Here is a 23,041-nt window from a genome sequence, read left to right on the forward strand (position 1 = left end):
CAAAGGTATGACTGGGGATCATGCAGGATAAGTCATATTCCTTCCACATATTAAGTTAGATATTGGTGATACTTTAGCAAAAGATTACCATTCATCTTGCATAGACAACAAGTTCCAATAGTTTTAGCATCTTGCCTGAAGAAGGGGCTTGAGCTGCCTCGAAAGCTGGTATATTATAATCTTTTTAGTTAGCCAATAAAAGGTCTCATTTTGCTTGACTTCTCACTACATCCATAATGGCTGACACAGTACAACACCCTAGTACTATAACTACAAATAATTCTCAAGGTCGGAGAGTCTTGGAATATACATTGATAGGCTATTATGTAGTCATGGACAGTAGCACTATCAAAATGCTGATAGTTATAAAAACAATGCTGGATGAAGATATTCTCCTCTCAGTAGTAATAAAATGGAGAGCTTGTACTGTTGAGATTTTATATTAAAAACGTAAGTGTAGCCTATTGTTCAAAAGATTGTGAACTCTCATTCACAGTATGAGCCTTCTTCATGTGAACTGTAACTGTACAAATATGTATTGTTTTTTTCTGTAAAACTGAAATCTATGACATACAGTACAGTACAAAATTTACATGTAAGGTAATTGATTAAAATGATTTATTTGCACAACAAATTACTTTGTTAAAAAAAGACAGTGACATGAAAGTACAGCCACGCACTGATTTGGAGCCAGCCATTGGGCTATATGTCAGATTGGTTGTATGTTGTTTACAAAGTGTACAGGTCTTTGCAATTGAGGCTCTGTGGGTCTGGTGTGGGACACCTGTAAGCATACTTTAACTTCTTAGTAGAACAAACTGATCTTTGAGTCTTAGTTTGCACACACTGGGACTGTGTAAGGGAAGGTGATCCGAATGCATAAAAAATAGTCATGCAGCAGTGCCAATCACAACAAAAATTAAAGGGCCCTCCAAGAGTGAGAAAACATATGAGACCCTGTAAAACAACAACAACAACAATAATAATAATAATAATAATAACAATAATAATAATAATAATAATAATAATAATAATAATAATAATAATAATAGCAATGATTTCTTACTATTTAAAAGGTGTTTCTATCTTCTTTATTTTACTTATTGCTAGCTTGTGGCCATTTGTTAGTTGCAGCTTAAGTACAGAAAGACAGATAGCCAAGACAGCAGCTCAAACCTGCTTCTATTCAGAATGTATCATTTTACAGATTGCAGCGCTACCAGCAAGCATGTGATAAACAAAAAGCATATGGCCATTGTGGCATAGAGAAAATGGTTTTGTCAATTTCTAGAACATTATTACCTCATTGTTTTCCTACGGAACTAGTATGAATGGCCTCAACTCAGTTAGCCATAAATTGATGCATGTCTGTATTCTCGCTATATAAATATCAAATGTAGGGTAGAAATGCTGCAAACTGTATAATTGTTTAGCAAAACTAAATCAGTATTTTAAGTTTAATCAGGAAGTGTCTTTTTCTGTTTGCTCAAAGTAACCTCAGAAATTTACTAGAGTTCGACACTAGCAAATTATTAATCATTGCCAATCAATAATTATATATCATAAGAGAGTTCTTCAGAGCATTAACCCTGCAGAAAAGTAAATTTAAAATAATTGCTCCATACCATTTGAACATAGGTTATTACATACTAAAAATGGTTTGCCTCAATAATGATGTTCAGCTAAATAACTTCACACAATGAATCAACATAAACTTAAAAACAGACATACATGCTGTATATCATTATTTATTCACTGATCTGAATCTTAAGAACATTCCATTAGCCTCATAGAATCTTGTGTTGTAAAATCAATATTTGAAGCAAATTAAACTGTTGATATAATTTAGAATCAATGTTTATGACAGTATAGTAGGCTTGCAGTCTTCATCTAATTGAATTCATAAAAGCTTTTAGTTGTGATGGGAGTAAAAACAATACGTAGAAAAAACATCAGCTATTGCAGCTTCATGGCAATAAAACAAATTTTTTGACAAGGAGGGGAAAAACTGATCAAATCAGACTCTAAAAGAAATTAGTATCAATAGAAAAGCAAAGAGGAAAACATCATTTAAGGGTGTTAAGGATGTACACAAGACTTTATGCATCCAGTAAGAAAGTTTCTACCAATACAGTTAAATACATCAAACATAAAGTCTTACTTCTATTTCAATATATTTGCATGCATTTTTCTATCCATTTACCCACATTCTGACATTCATTGTTTGAATTACTGTAATCTGGAGCCTATCCTAAAAGCACTGGGTGCATGGTAAGGACAAATCCTGGACAGGCTGAAAGGCACATACATTCCATACTCAGTCACTCACAACAAGCAATTTCAATAATGTCACTTAAACAAAAGTGCATGTCTTTGAAATGTATGAGTGTCACACAGATTGGCATTATTCATTTTACCTGGTTAGAACCCAAGTCTTAACTTAGCAAACTGTTGCCAGGCACTTTGACCACCAGCTAAGAGTTTGCCAGACTGGGCCTCTCCTTGGAATGCAGCATTTGCAGCCTTATCTTATTAGATGATCACTTCCAGACCATGTAACAGCCAGGGACATCTCTCTCTCTCTAAGGCGCAAAATGGACTCAAGTGCTGAACAAAGTATCATAAATTAAGGATGAGTAATATTAATGGACAGAACTTTGCATCAATGGTCATCCAAGAGGACTGACTTATGTGCATCCTGGTAGCCAATGACACAACTTTTATTCCTCCCTAAAAAAACCTTTGTAACACCCTAACTAAAGGCTCTTATTAATGCTTCTCTAAAGGCTCTTCCCTCACTATGCTACAGCTTGACCTCACCATAAATTGGCTACCTATAGCCAGAACCCATAGCTGATAGGGTATGGCCACAACAGAGATTGAAGCAATCACTTTACTCCAGAAGGCAACAATGATGGACTGAAAAAGTGGAATACTTGCCTTGTTGAGGGACAAGGACAGGAGCAAGAGAGAGAGACCATATGTAAGTCATCCATTGGCCTTTCTAACAACGGTCACTGACTGATTACCACTTGACTGAGCAGTTGACTACCATCCAAGGATACTTTGTATAAAACCCTTGAAGAGAAGACTGTAGTACCGCCTACAACAAGAAGGTGCAACCAAAGGCGAAGAAGTAGATCTCCTGAGCAAAGAGAAGTAAGCGCACCGAAAACTCCTTCAATGTGTCTGGAGAAAGCCAGCCAGGAAAGAAACCAAGCATTGCTCACCTCAAACAATAAGTATACTCCATACATCCATCCACTATTCAACCCACTATATCCTAACTACAGGTAAGAATCACAGGGGTCTGCTGGAGCCAATCAAAGCCAACACAGGGTGCAAGGAAGGAAACAAACCCCAGGCAGGGTGCCAGCCCACTGCAGGGCACTCACACACACACCCCAAGCACACACTAGGGACAATTTAGACTCGCCTGTGCACCTAACCTGCATGTCTTTGGACTGTGGGGGGAAACCAGAGTCCCCTGAGGAAACCCACGCAGACACAGGGAGAACATGCAAACTCCACGCAGGAAGGACCTGGGAAACAAACCCAGGTCTCCAAACTGCGAGGCAGCACTGCTACCACTGTGCCACCGTGCCGCCTTCTGAGAACAATTAACTGAAATTTAACACACAGGACAAATCCAGCTATAATACACTACAGTATTGGTTTTAACTGTAACTAAAGATAATAATCTTGTGAAGGATAAGTTCTGGCTATTATAAGTTTCTTAGCCTAAATCCAAAAGGAAAAGACAAAGCAGCACCTCACAGGTGCATACACTCATGTACACACACTAGAGAACTTGGTGTGGAGGTTGGTGGTCCTTGAGCAGGGGCAAAAGCTAGTTGCTGTGAGCAAATGCATGCCACTTGCCAGCAGTAAAACCTTCATGACCAGGCAAAGAAGGTAATCAAATTAACCTCATGGATTGAAAATTCAGAATTCATGATTTGTGTGCCTTTTTCTACAGGACAGAAAAATTTTAAGTAAGATTTTGTAATTTTATGTTTTGTGTTTTTTGTCTCTTTTGTCTAAATATATGTATAAATTTGCATATATCCATCTTCTATTATCCATATGTTATAAATAAATTGTATTATTTTTCTTATTTGTACAAGTGTGTCTGGGTTATTTATGAAAGCAAGTCTTTGGCCATGTTTCGATTAACAACAGAGAAAGTGAAAGTTTTTTTCACCAATTTATATTGTACAGATCTCTTCATATTTCAGGCATCCTTGGTGTGGATGTCTTATTGATTATTAATCAATCAAAAAATCATTCAAGAGTACTATGAGAAGTACCCACAAAGGAATGATTAGAATATGTAAATTTCACATAAACAGTGACCAGGACAGAATGCAAGCCATTAACATGGAGCTATAAGGCAATAATGCTAACCACTGTGCTTCTGTATTTGAAGTATACCGTAAATAACTGTGCATAACCTCATGAACAAGATGTTTAAAAAACAAAAAACTGCATCATCAACAAGACAAGAGGTGGAGGTTATAGTTACTGTATACAGGAGACTGGACTAAAGAAAAAGAAGAAAAAAGAAGACTTACTAACTGCAGAGCATTTTCTTTGTTCAGGCTGCTCAGGCACATCAAGCTCTTTTCTCTTGTTCTTCTGCTGTGCATTTTCATCTTTAGTGTTTTCTTTGTTCTCTCTGGATGCTTTTGAGGAGTCTAAATGGGTTTTCGTTTCCTTGTTCAGCCGACCAGCTGGAAGCCTAGTGCCATCAGTAGATGGATTTTCTGAATTCTGCTTTATTTGCTTTCTCCTTTTCAGCCTGAAGAAGAAAACAAGTTGTTAGTGCATTTAGACATCATACTTCAACTGTAATTACACCAAATCACAGGGATAGGAGAACAGTATTTTGAAAAAAGAGTTAGATTAAGATTGTGTTCTAAACCTTACTTTTCTTCCCAAATAAGTGTACATATTATCAAATTGGTTTACATGTACATGACTAAAATGTTAAGGAAGCAAAATGCTCTAAAGGTATAGACCAGGTGTTAGCCTCAATCAAAATGTTAAAGTGTGTCTCTAATAAGAATATCTAAATCTAAATTATTTTATGCACCTTCTAAAAGTGTGTGTGTGGTTTCCTTCCCCCTTATTTAAAGCTCAGACAGTATTCCCACAGCTCCCTCTGCTGGTTAAATATATTGGTCAAATTATTTTATCACATTAAAATTATTGTTTTATGCATTATGGGAATTGGAATTATGTAAAACATAACACAACACAGAATTTCCGAAACTTATTTAATCAGATGCATGGGTTCTCTGAGTCTACCCCAGAAAGAAGCAGTCCTGGACAGGACACCAGTTCATCCTAGGATCCGCTCATGCACAAACCCACAATTATAATTTAGAACAGTTAAGTTACCCTATCATGCACATATTTGGGGATATGAAAGTAAAACACAACAACCCAAAGAAAACCAAAACAGATTTGGGTAGAATGTGTAAACTGCATAGACAATGGCTATAATGCCAATTTCCATGAGGAAGTCGTAACCATTGCATCAATCAACTTGCCCAAAATAAATACAATTTAAAATTATATATGAAATATCTTAGCATATTAAAACTCTTCACAAAGTTTCCCATCATAAGAGGTTCTACAAAGCAAGCAATTGAGGTAACAATATAAAAAAATTAATAACAAGTGAAATTCTGCAGTAGAAAACAGTGATATTATTTGGAAGTAAATAATTGAGGTGCACCAGTACAGAGGATTTAAATCAGTAAATTAAGTTACATCCAAAACAGAAAATAAGGGGTTTTCATGCTTGATTTGCAATATATCACTATTGGAGCTTTGGAAACAGACCTAGGCAGAGCATTCCAGATAGTATAAGCCATAAAGCTATTATTCACCAAGTGTTGAATAATAGTGGGAAGACTGACATCAAAGGATGTGTCACACTTGCATGAGGCAAATACGTAATACGGGGTGTTGAAAATAGCTTTAGAAATAAGTGTCAAAGTTTCGAAGAATACAAGATATTGACCAGGAAGCCTATATGTTTAAGCCAGCTGTACAGTGATGTGTTTATTACATTTGGTCTGTACCAAAACTCAGGCAGTAGTATTTAATTCATGTTGTTATCTGATAATACATCAAGGAGGCAAACCACTGAAAGCTTAATGATGCTTTTAAATTAGGCCACTTTTGTGAAGTTCCTGCAAATAAACTGCCAAATCTGTCTGACTTTCTACTCTGGTTTCATGAAAAAATATAATATACAGTGCATCCGGAAAGTATTCACTTTTTCCACATTTTGTTATGTTACAGCCTTATTCCAAAATGGATCAAATTCATTTTTTTCCTCATAATTCTACACACAACACCCCATAATGACAATGTGAAAAAAGTTTACTTGAGGTTTTTGCAAATTTATTAAAAATTTAAAAACTGAGAAATCACATGTACATAAGTATTCACAGCCTTTGCTCAATACTGCACCTTTGGCAGCAATTACAGCCTCAGGTCTTTTTGAATATGATGCCACAAGCTTGGCACACCTATCCTTGGCCAGTTTCGCCCATTCCTCTTTGCAGCACCTCTCAAGCTCCATCAGGTTGGATGGGAAGCGTCGGTGCACAGCCATTTTAAGATCTCTCCAGAGATGTTCAATCGGATTCAAGTCTGGGCTCTGGCTGGGCCACTCAAGGACATTCACAGAGTTGTCCTGAAGCCACTCCTTTGATATCTTGGCTGTGTGCTTTGGGTTGTTGTCCTGCTGAAAGATGAACCGTCATCCCAGTCTGAGGTCAAGAGCGCTCTGAAGCAGGTTTTCATCCAGCATGTCTCTGTACCTTGCTGCAGTAATCTTTCCCTTTATCCTGACTAGTCTCCCAGTTCCTGCCGCTGAAAAACATCCCCACAGCATGATGCTGCCACCACCATGCTTCACTGTAGGGATGGTATTTGCCTGGTGATGGGTGGTGCCTGGTTTCCTCCAAACGTGCCGCCTGGCATTCACACCAAAGAGTTCAATCTTTGTCTCATCAGACCAGAGAATTTTGTTTCTCATGGTCTGAGAGTCCTTCAGGTGCCTTTTGGCAAACTCCAGGTGGGCTGCCATGTGCCTTTTACTAAGGAGTGGCTTCTGTCTGGCCACTTTACCATACAGGCCTGATTGGTGGATTGCTGCAGAGATGGTTGTTCTTCTGGAAGGTTCTCCTCTCTCCACAGAGGACCTCTGCAGCTCTGACAGAGTGACCATCAGGTTCTTGGTCATCTCCCTGACTAAGGCCCTTCTCCCCCGATCACTCAGTTTAGATGGGCGGCCAGCTCTAGGAAGAGTCCTGGTGGTTTCGAACTTTTTCCACTTACGGATGATGGAGGCCACTGTGCTCATTGGGACCTTCAAAGCAGCAGAAATTTTTCTGTAACCTTCCCCAGATTTGTGCCTCGAGACAATCCTGTCTCGGAGGTCTAAAGACAATTCCTTTGACTTCATGCTTGGTTTGTGCTCTGACATGAACTGTCAACTGTGGGACCTTATATAGACAGGTGTGTGCCTTTCCAAATCATGTCCAATCAACTGAATTTACCACAGGTGGACTCCAATTAAGCTGCAGAAACATCTCAAGAATGATCAGGGGTAACAGGATGCACCCGAGTTCAATTTTGAGCTTCATGGCAAAGGCTTTGAATACGTATGTACATGTGATTTCTCTTTGTTATTTTTCATAAATTTGCAAAAACCTCAAGTAAACTTTTTTCATGTTGTAATTATGGGGTGTTGTGTGTAGAATTCTGAGGAAAAAAATGAATTTAATCCATTTTAGAATAAGGCTGTAACATAACAAAATGTGGAAAAAGTGATGCGCTGTGAATACTTTCTGGATGCACTGTACTGTCTGGATGGCTTGGATCTCTATATTGCTCCTAGGTTAGTGTATATGAAGGCTGTTATTGTCTTCAATCTGAGAAAGAATGGCATCATACTTAAGTGATTTTAGCCATTTTCATTGGATGGGTCTAATTTGCCTGTCCTGGTAAGGGCTTCAGTGGTGACAAGCTGAGTAAGGTAAAAAAAATCCTTGTCTTTTTCTTCAGCACTTATTTCTGTCTTTAAGGTTGTGAGGGACAGCTGGGATGCTGTTGAGGAGGAAGGACAGGTGAAGACAGCTTACACAGGGTTTTGTCTCCCCCAGGATTCTAGACGACAATGTGGACTGCCTCAAATCCCCACATGGGTGCCCACAGGGCATGCCAGGTATTGTAGTCCCGGTGTGCCAGGGGGAGCTGCAGGATTTGGGACTTTTCAGAGCTGCAGCATCATATAACCAGAAGAACTCCCAAGGATTAGACAGAAAGAGCTACCTGCCACACATGGAAGAGCCAGAGTCAGGAGGAGCAGGGCAATAGTTGCATGGAGGAGGCAGTGACAGAGAAAGAAAGAAGAAAAGAGTTATAATAGTGCCTGTGTATTGCTTATACTCACGGCTGTTGTAGGAAATGCTTGTAAGAAAAAATTTCCCGCAATAAAATACTCTTTTGCCTTTTATACTTGTGTCCAATCCTGCTTATGTTGGGTGTTTGGGGAGCAGGAGCACCCCCCTGGTGTCCACAAGGTATGTTTTCTCAAGTCTGACCTGACTCTCCTCCAAATAGTCTTTACCCAGTTCAATTCCAGCAAAAGACAGACATGGTGCATTTTCACCAAACCTCTCTCAATTTATTCCCCTCAGTCCAAAGGAGCATTGGCTAGCCTCCTTCCAAGCCTTCTTAGCCTGCACAGACACTGAGTTACTGACGTTTGTACCCAGGAACTTACCCTTTCAGTCAAGACTCATAGTTCATGATCATAAACAAAATACATATCAACAGATAAGCCAAAAAGGTGAATCTCTTATATATTATTTTGTTGACTTTTGTGTTAATTCTATTGTAGCAGCAAAGGGTGATGTTGTTACAGCAATTCAAAATAGGTAATTAAAGCCTTAATAGAAAAAAAAATTCTTCACACTTAAAACATTTTTAAAATTTATGGACCACCCCTGCTTGTAATTGTGGTGTTGTTTTCAGGAGCAGATTTTTACTTATATGTTGCTAGAAAGCAATAGCTAGAACCAAGAGACCCCAAATTACTCTTGGCACTAACATTAAGAAATATAAACAGAGCAAAGCAAAAATGGGAGTGGCAAATGCATTAGCAATGTTCCTTGCTTCCTTTCCCAAGTGGCCCATGAGCTGCAGCAAATAAGCAGAATACTGCAGTAAAACTTGGAACAAGCCTTTTACCAGCAAGCAGCTACAACAGTGATACTACATATCCACCTGAACACCCTCTGTATTACTTTACACAGGCCTTCACTATTAAAACATTGCATCTGTATGTCACACCAACATTTACACATACTGTACTGAAATAGCTGAAATGATCAGTTTACTGGTTTTATTTATTGGCATGAGATTATGCTAAGTATAGTGGTGTAAACTGAAATTCATTTGTAACACAACAGGCACATAAAAGCAAAACTTAGAAAAAAGTACAGCACACGAACAGTAATCCATAATGATACCCATTTTTCTAATGAGATGACAATGTATGATTGACAATAATGAAAATGATGGATCTCTGCACAACAGATCCATCATCATCTCATCATCATTGTCTTAATGGCCATTTCTGGCTTTACCCAAGTTAGCTTGTGGGCTCCCCAAATCTTTTTTTCTACTTTCCAAATTCTTAAGTATCCTTTTGTTTGAGACACATTCTTTTCACGTTTTTATTTTCATCTGACATCAGATCTATAGTTTATAAATTTCTTGTGCTGTTTCCACACAGTCCTTTGGATCCAAGTTCAATTTCCAGCCTAATTATTGGCAATGTGGATTTTTCCCTGTTTCTGCTTGGACTTTTTACTACAAGTGTTCCTGTTTTCCACTTACAAATTAATAAAACATACACATCAAATCGGTTGGTGAATTGGCCCTGTGTATGTTAATGTACACTCTGATGGGCTTATTCCTATTGTCACATGCATGCAAATCTAGCTTAGAAAATAGCAACAAAATGACGCTACCAAAGTATTAGTAAAACAAAAACAAAACTAGAATGTTATTTTAGCAAACCTGGCACCATCTCTCCAAAAGGTCATCATTTATTAAAGGCAAATTGCTACCTAATAATATTGTTTGGCTTAGTACTGTACAATGCTTATGTTAACTTTTTGTTTGTCATCTGGCAGTTATTAATATTTTTGTATCTGAGCATTTACAATTTGGACCATTCATACATTCCACTACAGGATCACGGGGGGCTAATTTAAAAAAGAAAAATGCATTTTGTGGCATTAAGACATCTGTCATTTATTTGTGTGAACCTCCTTAATTTAAATTCAGGGTTGTAGAGTACTTGAACATTCCTTCTATTTCTCAAAAATCATTAGGGTAGGTTAACTGACAGCACTATAAATATGAGTGAGTGCAAGTGTTTGTGTGTGTGTGGTTATGAATATGCTTTATGATGGACTACCACATGCATACTGATACACACATGCAACTAAGAACTTCACTGTACTCTATACATGAGACAGTAATGACCCTACAAACCTATCAAGGTCCAGTCATAAACATATCATAAAATAAACACTTTTACTGTATTAATGAGCAAATAATGAAAAAAAGAACAGGGAGGAAACACTAGTAAAACAAACATACTGTATCAAAATAAAACACCCTTGTTTGCTCTGCACTGACTGCTGTAATGCTCAAAGAGAGAAACCACTCACCTTTTTTCTGTCTTTCTGAAAAAATGTCCTGCTGTTAACTACAGCCACACAATAGACACCTGGTGTTTGCTTTCCCGTCTACAAACTCCCAGATCGCTAATCAATGACAGCATTATCAAAATTCCATAATGGGATTGTTTCACAGATCTAGCTACTTTTAACACAGTTCGAGGATGCTGTTAGGCTTAATGCGTACTCTATGTCTAACCAATAAAGTTAATGATTAATGTACCCAGATCTGCCTCTGAATTATCTGCCCTTCTTCATTCTGTACAATAACCCAGTTCTGATTCTTGGTTACCACTGATTACAAGCTGGGACTATTGGATGGCGGTAATGCCATAAGCAAGGTGTGGGAACAAATGATGCAGCACGTTATTGAAGTTGGATACATGTTCGAGGGGGTTGCCCCTTGAAGATAGAGTGGTGTATTTGAGTCTGTCATGGTAACTTAAATTATTTGTGTGGCTCTTTATGGGCCCAAACTAGCTGTCATGCAATGCATCCTCTGAATCCCATCCATTTTCACCCCTTGTAGCAACCCTTCATCCCACTGTACCTTTGGCAGTGCATTCATCATCTTTAGTTATCTTAAGGCATCCATCCATTTTCTGAATCTGTAGGACCGAAACATTATAAAAAATCTAAATATGAATAAATATTTTTTAGAAATAAACTGAGCACTCCAGGAGAAACACAGCATTCCTTCCCAAAAACAATTTGCTGCCTTACTTTTTTGTTAGCTTGTTTAACAACTCTCCTTTTTGTAATACTAGGGGGCTTTACCGCTCGCTTTGCTCGCCATCTCCCCATGCCACCCCCCAGCCTGTGCTACGTGCCAGCAACGTCATGTCTCTGCCACTCACGTTGTGAAAAGGGAGGCTAAAAGTAGATGTGATCGCTCCTCCGAAACCTCCTCTTAAATGGTGATACAATGGGAGACAAATTCATTTTTTTTTTTACCTCCTCTTTGCTCGATCAGTTGCTGGATTGCTGCTGCTGCCATGCCGCGTTATCTGCATCTTGTGGGGTGCTTCGAACATTTAAAAGCCTGTACAGCAGCTATCCTTTTGTCTCACTGCCTTATCTCTCTTACTCCTACAGGCATCCTCTCTCCTGTTGGGGGTCCCGCTCCCGAAATACACCCCTATGAAGAGGAAGATTTTCTATTCTTTTAATTGAAAGACAGAACTATCCCCTCCGACTACACACAGTGCTCGATTCACTCCTGAAAGAGACTTCTATTTGTTTGAATTGTTTGAATAATGTTTCTGTCTCTAAATTCTCCTGTATAGTATATTTGTGCAACTCTGTGCCCCAAGAGCGGCAGCGTATGCGGATTTCACTTTCACCACACAACAAATCTTTTAATTCTCGCAGATACACGTCTTCATTAGGAAGAAACACTACTTTTCCCTGATGGCAACAAGAATTAGATGATCTACAAGACTCCTACTTAAAGTTTAAATCCAAACAATATATTCGATCTGTTTTCGCTGTTCCGTTATTTTACCGAGTAATAATTTCCATTTGTTTGCGCTAATGCGATCTTTACTCTCATTTTTTGGAGACTTTCGAATTTTGGTAGGTCCATTATATCTAACCTGCTCTGCATATGTATTGCACCAACATTTTTGAATTCTTTACGACATTCTACTTTGTCATCTACTCTTTGTCTCGCGGGACGTGGAACTGTCTCTCTGAAAAAGTCTCGTCTCGTCTCATCCCAAGAATTTTTTATATAATAGAGAGAAAAGTTTTCCACATACAGTATATCATTGTTTTCAAACACCACTGTAGAGCCTGGTTCAAGATCCTGGCATTGGCTGTTTGACTTGGTATATAGCTAGATGATGCCATCCTTAGTGTTCAAGAAGGATATTGTGTTGACTTAAACTTTGTGCCCTCATTTTGCAGTGTTAAAGCTACTGTTCTAGGACTTTAGTCGTTGCCTTCACTTTGAGGTTGACTTTTCCTCTATTTATTATCCCCTAACTTTGTTTGTTTTTTTTCAGTACTTTTGAAGCCAGTAAATTCCACACTGCTCAGTAGATTAACATAGTGGAAAGATTGATTCAAAGAAAGAATTACTTTTCACATTTTTTCCAGTAAAACAGACCTTTTCTCACCTTCAATGTTGGTAACTCATTTACATACTACATTTTTCTAGTGGGGCCTTGTGTGTGTGTTTGTGTGAGCATGCCTTGCAATATCCTGGACTTCTAGCAACAAGAGCATGTTTTGTGTTTGTTCTTTCCATTCCAGGTTCTTGCACCTGTGGCCACACTGATGTACAGATGGAAGTGTCCATGCCTCTGCATTTAATGTTCTGCAGGAGAGTACAAATAGCATTTGAACTATCTGAAACAACTCATAGTTTTAAACATTAGCAGTAAAGATCTGCCATCAAATGAAGGAGTTAACAGTAAACTGCTGAATGGACAAGATGCAGACAGTTTCATTAATGGCCAGACATTTCCTCTTCCTGTTAGTGCAAATTTATTTTGTACATTGCATCCCTTCTAGATAAGCAAGAGTCTCCTTATCATCTTACAACTCATTGATGGAAGTGAACAAACTGTTGTTAGTTTTATTTTTATGTGTGCAGATATTTACTAATTGACTTTCACTACAGAAGAGTGAAGCCACTGAACTGAAAATGGTAAAAGTGAAGTTGTAAACATCTTTAAAAGGAGAAGTAGGGGAGGATTAATCACATGGACACACCACTGTTATTAATTCTGCTTTACAGATTGTGGTATACAAATTATACATTATTTACAAAAATATCTAGAAAATGAGCCATATTTTGATATGCAGTATTTATTTATTCTTTAACCTCTTTTTACTTTCTGTAAAATAATTCTATAGTGTTGAGCTCATATTTTGCAAAGTCATATCATCTAAACTTGCCTAACTCAAGGAGACCAGAGTTCATGTCTGGCGTCCTTTCTGCATTTGCTTGTTCTCACCAGGTCTGTGAGGGTTTCCACCCACAGTCCAAAGACATGCAGGAGGACAGGCAATGCTAAATTGGCCCTTGTGTGTGTGTGTGTGTGGTGTATAAATGTGTGTGTTCACACTGCAACAAGATGGCACCCTGACCAGGAAATTGTTTCAGCCTTGCACCTTATACTGTACTTGCTTGGATAGGCTCCAGCCCCAGCAACCCTGCTCAAGATTAAGTGGACGTGTAGAGTAATTGTGAAAGATTAGGAAAGCAAACTACAAATAAATTTGCAAAGCTCTAAATTTGGACATACAATTTTTAGAGAAGTGTATGCCTGGCTGTCTTTAACAGAAAATCTCCTTGTAATGTTTTTCTTCTAGAACCAGGATTCAGGCCAAACCTGTTTTAATTCTATTACCTTTGTTCCATTAAATTTCACAGCTCACATGGTTACTGTCCCAAATGAAAATCCACCAATAAGAATTCCTTGAAAGAGGTCATAGGTATCCAGTTGTGGTTTTAAGCTGTCTTGTCATGTAGCTGATAAAACTGTAGTCAAACTATACAAACAAAGCTCATTTCACAGACTGTCTTTCTTTAATCCCAAGATACTTTAAAAGTACACAGACACAATGTAGTAGTTTACATAAATAATTATAACATGACACACAAGTAGGTTAATTGACAGGTTTGGAGTTTTATTCTAAGGCACCATCAGGGACTGAGCTAGCAACACTGGAAGGTAAGGTCCAGTTCCTTCAGTATTAAACCATATTGTATTTTGGGCAACACACTCAACCACAGTCACTAGATGGCGCATGCATACACTTTTACATTTTTTTCAGCACTTGCATACACCTCACTACAAAAGACCTGCGTGCAGCAAACGCTGCCACGCAACAGTGACATTGTGCTAATGACACAGATGAAGAGACACAACATCGAAAGGGAGCAAACGCCACAGCTCAACAAAGTGTAAGTGAAACACCTCAGCACCAAATGGCAAGGCTTGAAGTTTCCATGAGAAACATTATCTATCTGGAGGTATTTTCTCAAGACAAAGATTAACAGGACTCAATTGCCACCGATATAGCTAAGCTATGGTATCACCAGTGTATTCTTATGAAAGTCAGTGGGGCAGCAAGTACAGGTGGGTCCACGTCCTCTGCGCTGAATAATTCTTAAGAGCTAGCCAACTTCTCTCCTAGTTCATGAATATAGTAAAACTGCTAGGGTGTCTGTGGGTTGTTTTTTTGTCCCGAAGACCACATGCAGCTAGTAAATACATAAACAGATAAATAAATACATAGCTAGATAAAAAAATACATATAATACACACACACACACACACACACACACTATGGTCTGAACATACTCCTGAATAACAACTAAAAGGGAAGAATAAGATTTAAGAAGAGAGAAAACGTTTGACTTGGCAGTCCCAGTCACAGTGAGGCCTGCTCCAGTTGTTACAAATGAGCCCCAGTACCATTTCTTGACACAGTTCTGTTGAATAATTCCTTGGCTAAAACTACTCAGTGTTAATGTGTCAGAGAGAGGAAGTGCAGCATTGTTCATAATGGCACTCAGTTTTGTTTTAATTCTCTCCTTCGCTACTACCTCCAGTAAAACAAGCATGTAAAAAACAGAAAAAGGAGCAATTTCTCCTGAACAAATTTCTGTCAAATCTGTCACATTGATAAATATGCAAATATCTTACATGAATTTGATGTCATTAATGTACAAGTAACATCTTCTTAGTGTATATACTTGTAATTGACAAACAATAAAAATCAGACAGTGAGCTGAGGTGTGCATCTTGATGATTCCTGGCACTGCTGGAAATATGGCTAAATAGTTCCAAAATATTATAAAGCAATTAGCAGGTGCCCATGTTTGTAGCTGTTTAAAGAATATCTTGGAGTATTTGATCGTTTTCCTCATTTTTGTTTGTTTGAATTCAATTGTATACATATTTTTGATGACATTATTTAGTGCTAATGTCTGCTAGTTTCTAACGATGTTTTTCTATTGTATTAATGGATGGCTTATTAAACATCATCTTATGTAAGGGTTAGTGATTTTAGAAGTTCCTTGTAAACTTAAAATACATGAATGACTCTTTTGCTAAAACATTTTTTTTTAATTCATATTTCCAAATTATTCACTCATAACAATGATTCTTGTTTTGAACTTAAATAACAAAATAATTGACCATTGCTTATCTTTAGGTTTGGGTTTCTGTTTAACATTTCAATCTCTATCGTTCAGAAAAACAAACCCAAAAATGGTGTTTACTGAAAAGATGTTCTCATTATTATTATTGGTGGCATATGCGAAAAAGCATTTAAGTGCAAAAAATACAAGGCTCATAAAACCCAATTATAATCAGTACAACAAATGTTCAAACATGAATTCATGAAACTTCAAAAATGCTTCAGTAACAGCCTGACTGTTGTGCGTTACAGTTTAATTTGATGCCAGCATGTTACAGGCACATACTGTGGGGACACAAAAGCTACAATATTACATAATTAGTAAAACGTTTCATTTCACTTTCTAATGAACTTTGTTTTATGTCCTTTGTGTTGAAGTTCTGCAGTTTTACTTTCATTAGATGCATTAAAAGCACTTTGTTCGTACTTCCTCAAAAACGTTGGGTAAATTTTAGTCTCATACTTTCTGTTATTTACCTTATTATACAAATTGTACAAAGGTTGCATTGTTTAATTAACTAGTAACAAAACATTATCAACTTCTCACTTACATGAATGACAAGGAATTTTTCAGATGCAAAAGAAATCTATAAACAACACTTTAAACCACTGTTTCATCTTAATCATTCCAAACACTGTGGTAGTGTAAGTATACATTGTGAGACCAAGGTAAAGCTGTAAGGCCCAGGGATGCACAATGCTTTTGACAGACAGACAAACCTAACCATTCTTTAAAATATATAAATCTCTAGGACAGCAAGAGGCACTAATGTTTTACCAGTTCATGTAAAGAGTTCCCTGAAATTAGATTTACCTAGAGCACCACATATAGTCATTATGAAAACCTAGTGAGATGCCTGCTTTATTGCTGCATGTGAGCTGCACCTGGGACAGGTTGGGCTCCTACGTGTAAAAATGGAGGACGAGAATCCCAAACCAGGCACTGCCATTGGACTATCTGTGGGTTTGGGGAGTGTCCTCAATCGCTAAACATGATTATAAACTAGATGGTTCTAAATTGACTGATTGCTTACCCTTACAGTTTGAAGAACTTGGCTTAATGACAAGTCTGCAGCTCTACTCCATGTTGACAAAGGTTTTCTATTTCTTTTCTATTCCTCTAACACACAACAGATGATCATGTCTACTGAGAGCTCCGTCAATATGAGTAATTATGGATGTGAGTGTAATAGACTGGTGTCCTCTGCTTATGTTTCCTACATCGTGCCTGATATTGATGGTCAAAAAGATTCTGACTCCCTGCAATGAAAAAAAGAGCTCAGAAAATGGATGAAAGCATATAATTTAGCTATATTTGTAAATCAACTAATTCTTGCCATAAAATATGCTATATTAAATACAAAAGAATAACTAAGAAAAAATCAAGAGGGAGAGAAAAAGGAACACACAAAAATACACATAAAGTAAATAAAAAGGGTAAAATTCAAATGAACCAACTTTGCCTAATTAAACATAGCCATTGAAGAGCTAGTCATTCCACACCCAGTTATGAATGAGGAGTATAAACCATGAGGCCCACGAATAATGAAGTGTTAGTAAATTAATCATCTGACACCTTACATCCATCCATCCATCTATTTTCTGAATCCATTTATCCAGGGCATTGTTGTGGGGCCGCTAACGCCTATCCCAGTACATCAGAACTCTGATTTGAGCGTTTTATTGAGTAATCATAAGTTAAGTATGGTGAAATCATTAACGTTTTTTTTTAAATGTCTTGTCTTGTACCTTTGGTATACTTAAATGCCAAATAGCATGTTTTGCAGTTGTTGCACAATAAGAATCCTTGAAAGAATTGCTCATCAGTCATTAGATTGCAGACAGGAGTGAAATATTTCTCATGCCTGAAAATTTAAACTTCTAATCTTCACTTTAAAATCTTATTATGAAAAAGTGTATTAAAATAAATATTAGATTTTTTTCAGTTCAGTAATTATCTATATATCTGGATGAACTCATTCCAATACGGGTTTGTAGGTGGAAGCAGGATCCATCCCTGCACAACACAACATTTCAACATAGGTGCTTCAGCCATCAATTCCACAATATGTATTTATAATAAAATATGTATTAGCAAAATAGGTAAGCATGTACAATACATAAAAAGAAAATAAAAGTAATTTACTTGGTGTTACTTAACCAGTAATCTATGTTACTTAGATTCTCATAGCTGATTGATTCATCCTCTAATTTTCTGAACATACTGTACTTCTTCCATTACAGAAATATAAGGAGCTGCAGCCTATCCTCAATGCACTGGCCACAAAGTAGAACATAGTCCTTTTAGTAGTATGTCAGTCCATTGCAGAATGCTGATTAAGTGCATAGAAAGCTAAACTTTTACATTATCTTTAAATCTAAAAATTAAGAGAAAAACAATTACATTCATGTAATCATTATATCACAACATTTTTGCCTAATTCAGACCAGGGTCACGGGGTGGTGCTGGAACCTATCCCAGCTAGCATAAGGCAAGGCAGGGACAAACCCTGGAAAGGGAATTAGTCCATCCAAGGGTGAACACACACACCCACACACCAATACCAATTTAGCCTTGCCAATTTGCCAAACCTTTATGACTTTTGCCAATGGGAAGGAACCAGAGCACCCTGCAGACATGGGGAGAACATGCAAACTCCATGCCGGGAGGACCTGGGACACGAATCCTGGACTCCTTACTCTAAGGCCACAGTGCTACCACTGCACCACCGTGCTGCCCATTATTGATGCCAAGATCTTCCAGTGCCCATTAATTAACTGATTTGTCATTTGTTTTGCTGTAGCAATTGCCCCATAGTAAAAGGGGTTGCCAGCTCTCTTGATTATATTACACTTGGCTCTTGAAAATTAAACATCAAAGTGCAACATGAGTACTGTATTGTTAATTGTAAAATAACCTCTGTAGGACACAGACAAGTAAGAATCTTACTGTAGATTTAGCCAATTAGCCAATTAGAACATTAGAACATTAGAACAATCTAGACGAGAACAGGCCATTCAGCCCAACAAAGCTCGCCAGTCCTATCCACTTGTTTCCTTCAAGAAAACATCAAGTTGAGTTTTGAAAGTCCCTAATGTCTTACTGTCTACCACACTACTTGGTAGCTTATTCCAAGTGTCTATCGTTCTTTGTGTAAAGAAAAACTTCCTAATTTTTGTGCGAAATTTACCCTCAACAAGTTTCCAACTGTGTCCCCGTGTTCTTGATGAACTCATTTTAAAATACAAGTCTCGATCCACTGTACTAATTCCCTTCAGAATTTTAAACACTTCAATCATGTCACCTCTTAATCTTCTTTTGCTTAAACTGTAAAGGCTCAGCTCTTTTAATCTTTCCTCATAATTCAACCCCTGTAGACCTGGAATCAGTCTAGTGGCTCTTCTCTGGACCTTTTCTAGTGCTGCTATGTCCTTTTTGTAGCCTGGAGACCAAAACTGCACACAGTACTCAAGATGAGGCCCCATCAGTGCATTATAAAGGTTCAGCATAACCTCCTTGGACTTGTACTCCACAGATCGTGCTATATAACCTAACATTCTGTTAGCCTTCATAATGGCTTCTGAACACTGTTGGGAAGTTGATAGCTTGGAGTCCACTATGACTCCTAAATCTTTCTCATAATGCCATGTGTTGCTCAATCTTATCCTTAATAATTCCTTCCATTAATTTTCCTGTGATGCTTGCTTACTGGCCTATAGTTGCTTGGATCTGCCCTGTCACCCTTTTTATATAATGGGATGATATTTGCCATTTTCCAGTCCCTTGGAATCTCTCCAGTGCACAGTGACTTCCTAAAAATACGTGTCAAGGGTTTATATATGTACTCACTAGCCTCCTTAAGAACACGAGGATAAATATTATCTGGGCCTGGTGATTTATTTGATTTCATCTTATTTAATCTGAGCAGCACTTCTCCCTCTACAATTTTCAAATCCCTCAGTACCTCCTTAGTAGTCGTGTTTACCTCTGGGAGGTTATCCACTTGCTCACTTGTAAACACCTCAGAAAAATGTAAGTTTAGGGCATCTGCTATTTCACTGTCTGTATCTTTTAATTCCCTTTACTATTCCTGATGAACTTGACCTCCTCCTTAACTGTTCTTTTACTACTAAAATACTGAAAGAATCTCTTAGGGTCTTCTTTCGCCTTATCTGCTATATTCCTCTCCAACTGTCTTTTAGCCTCTCTGATATCCTTCTTAATGGTTGCCCTCATGTTCTCATACGCGCTACGATTCTCTTTGCAGACATTAGTCTTATATACCTTATACAGCAGTTTTTTCCATTGCAACTTCTTATTTAAATCTTTATTAATCCATCGTGGAGTTTTTTTTAGTTTCCTATTAATTCCAAATTTAGGTATGTATCTGTCCTGCATTACATGTAAAACATTTTTAAACCTGTTCCACTGCTCCTCGACTGTCTCCACATTTAAAAGCTTATCCCAGTCTATCCTACTTAGACTTTGGCGCATCTGCTCAAAATTTGCCCTACCAAAGTTCAACTTAATAATTTTAGTCTTTGCATCTGTACTCTTACAAAATACTGAGAATTGTATTTTATTATGGTCACTTGACCATAGTGGTTCAATCACCTCTATACCCTCAATTCTATGATTATTACAGAATACTAAATCCAGACAGGCTTCACCCCGTGTTGGTGCTTTAACATGCTGTGTTAAAAAAACAGTCACAGTGTACTGTGTACACATGACAATAAACTTGCATGAACTTCATAAACTACTGTACACTGACATGCTGGAAAAAAAAAAGATAAATATTCCGGTTTCTAATGAATGCATTTACTGATTGCACTAGCCAGAGTGGTCATCTTATCAGTCAACTGTTCAGCATTAATTTTCATTAGCACTACCCTTAAATGCAGTGTATACTCATCAAAAACACAAGGTATGGCTAATAAGTTCATCATTGAAATGCTTCATAATAAATAGGAAATTTTTCAAATTTTGATTTTCTCTGAGGTCACTGTTTCTAATTAACTATGGACAGAACAATGTAGAAAGCACTTTAATACAGAAAAGCTTTTATCTGTTGCACCTCTACATAATAACCACCTTTTCCCATCCTCTCAAACATATACACCATTCAGTGTCTGGAAAATGTGCGGGATTAAAAAACTTGGGAGACTTGAACATAGGTAATGTCTTTGCATCCCATGAACAATTATGCTTCAAATACAACTTCTCATCAATACAATTCCTCCACTACTTTCAATCTAGAAACTTTGCTAAACCGAACCTGTCCAGTTTTCCTCACCTTCCACCTTGTTCTATTCCAGTAGAATTAGGGCTCATTTATACTTCACGCGACGCGACGCATGCTGCAGCGGACGCTCCTGCTACGCAAGCGTTGAAGTGTTTATACTTGTAGCGTACTACGTAAATCTGGAGGAGTCCACCAGGTGGCAGTGTGAGATATTATCACGGTGAGGACATGTTTGGCTTCTCTGTGTTGTGAATTGCCTAAATCGCCTATTAAATTCCGATAACACCTTACCGCAATATCTGTGAAAAGGATGTTTATTGATTAAATCCATCAATCCAGGAATGTGTCCATTCCAACAAGCATTGGGCACGACTGAGAAACAATCCCTGGACGAGGTCTCCGCTCATCGCAAGGTGAATACAAGCACACATACACTAGCGTCATTTTAGCGGCACCAAATCCCCAAATCTGCTTATCTTTGGAAGGAAACCGGAGCACAGTGTGGAATACAAGCAGGAAATACCAGCAATGTAACTCCCTGCGAGACAGCAGTGCTACTGCTCACCGTGTCACCCCATGTGTGTAATTATTAACAGTATTCATTATTTAAACGAAATTATATGTAAAATGTAACATACACACTTTAATGCATTTCATCATGAAAGTGATATCAAGTATGAATCTAAAGATTCTAAATGTGCAGAGAGTTGGAATATCAGACATTTAATGTGTTCTGTGTGGTGATCTTTTGCTGCTTGCCGCAGCTGTCAGGTCCAAGAAGCTTGTAGCGATTAAAAACTGGGATGACGTTTACGACCGTCTGCTTTAATGATGAAGTAAACTACGAGGTTAAAGTGGACAATTCGAGATTAAAGCGAAATTTCCACTTTAAATCACAAAATACACGTTTTCACCGTGTCCTTTATTTTTTTCTCAGTGGTTCAAATATAACGCTATACATTGTGTTGCTGTTGTTAAGTTGCAAAAATAAAAAAATTTAAAAAGACGACACAAAAGATGGTATGTGAGACTTTTAAAATGTATCGTGTCATTACGATCGGGAATATGCGACGCTTGAATATAAAAGCACCACGAATGCATCTGTATGTCGGCATTTTGCTTCAACACTTTAACTGATCAGTCTTGAAGACTCAGATAGCATCTTTACAATTTATAAAAATATTTTAAAGACTCTTCCTTTCAAGGACCCCAGAGTACATTGCGGAAAGGATCTGTCACTCAATATTTCAGAAACGGAGTGCAAGGCAGCCATGCACCAAATAAACTCGAGCTCCATATGTGCAAAGTATTCAGTCATTCAACTTAAAATCTTTTACGAAGTTCATTAATCTTGTTTAAAATTGTACATAATGTTCCCAGGACAACATCTAACCTGTGAACGTTGCAATCTAGCTCCAGCCTCACGGGGCCACATCTTCTGGGCATGTACCAAATTAACAACATTTTGGAGAAAAAATCTTTGCATGCCTATCAGATAGCCTTGGTGTCACAATCACTCCTAGCCCATTAACAGTTGTGTTTGGTGGACTCTCAGATGGCTTTAAAGTGGAGAAGGACAAACAAACTATAATTTCCTTTACTACAATACTAGCATGTAAACAATCCCACCCCACCACTCTTAAGTCAGTGGGTAACCAGTGTTCTATACTATTGGAATTTGGATAAAATCAAATTATCACTTAGAGGATCTGTTCAAAACATTTTTAAAAATATATCAGGATCTAATCAATAATATTTTAGAATAAGCTTCCATTTTGGCAGAAAGGATACCGTTCCTTTCTTGCTCCTTTTATAGAGTAGCTTCAGTTGCTGGCTCCTCTCTTTTTCTCTTGGGGAGTG

At 37.7% G+C, this 23,041-nt stretch overlaps 1 protein-coding gene across 5 annotated transcripts in view; it reads right to left on the minus strand.

Moving 5' to 3' along the window:
• Positions 1-23,041, minus strand: part of LOC120525496 (nuclear receptor coactivator 7-like) — a 179,874-nt gene that overhangs the window by 112,652 nt on the left and 44,181 nt on the right. For 4 of the 5 annotated variants that reach the window (XM_039747841.1, XM_039747842.1, XM_039747844.1 and 1 more), the window contains one exon: positions 4,575-4,801. In XM_039747841.1, coding sequence (XP_039603775.1) covers positions 4,575-4,801 — 227 coding nt within the window. Of the gene's footprint in view, positions 1-4,574; positions 4,802-23,041 lie in introns of those variants that run through there. The other variant, XM_039747845.1, reaches the window with a different exon arrangement.

The sequence above is a fragment of the Polypterus senegalus genome, chromosome 3 (genome assembly GCF_016835505.1).
Source record: "Polypterus senegalus isolate Bchr_013 chromosome 3, ASM1683550v1, whole genome shotgun sequence".
Classification (NCBI taxonomy): domain Eukaryota; kingdom Metazoa; phylum Chordata; class Cladistia; order Polypteriformes; family Polypteridae; genus Polypterus; species Polypterus senegalus.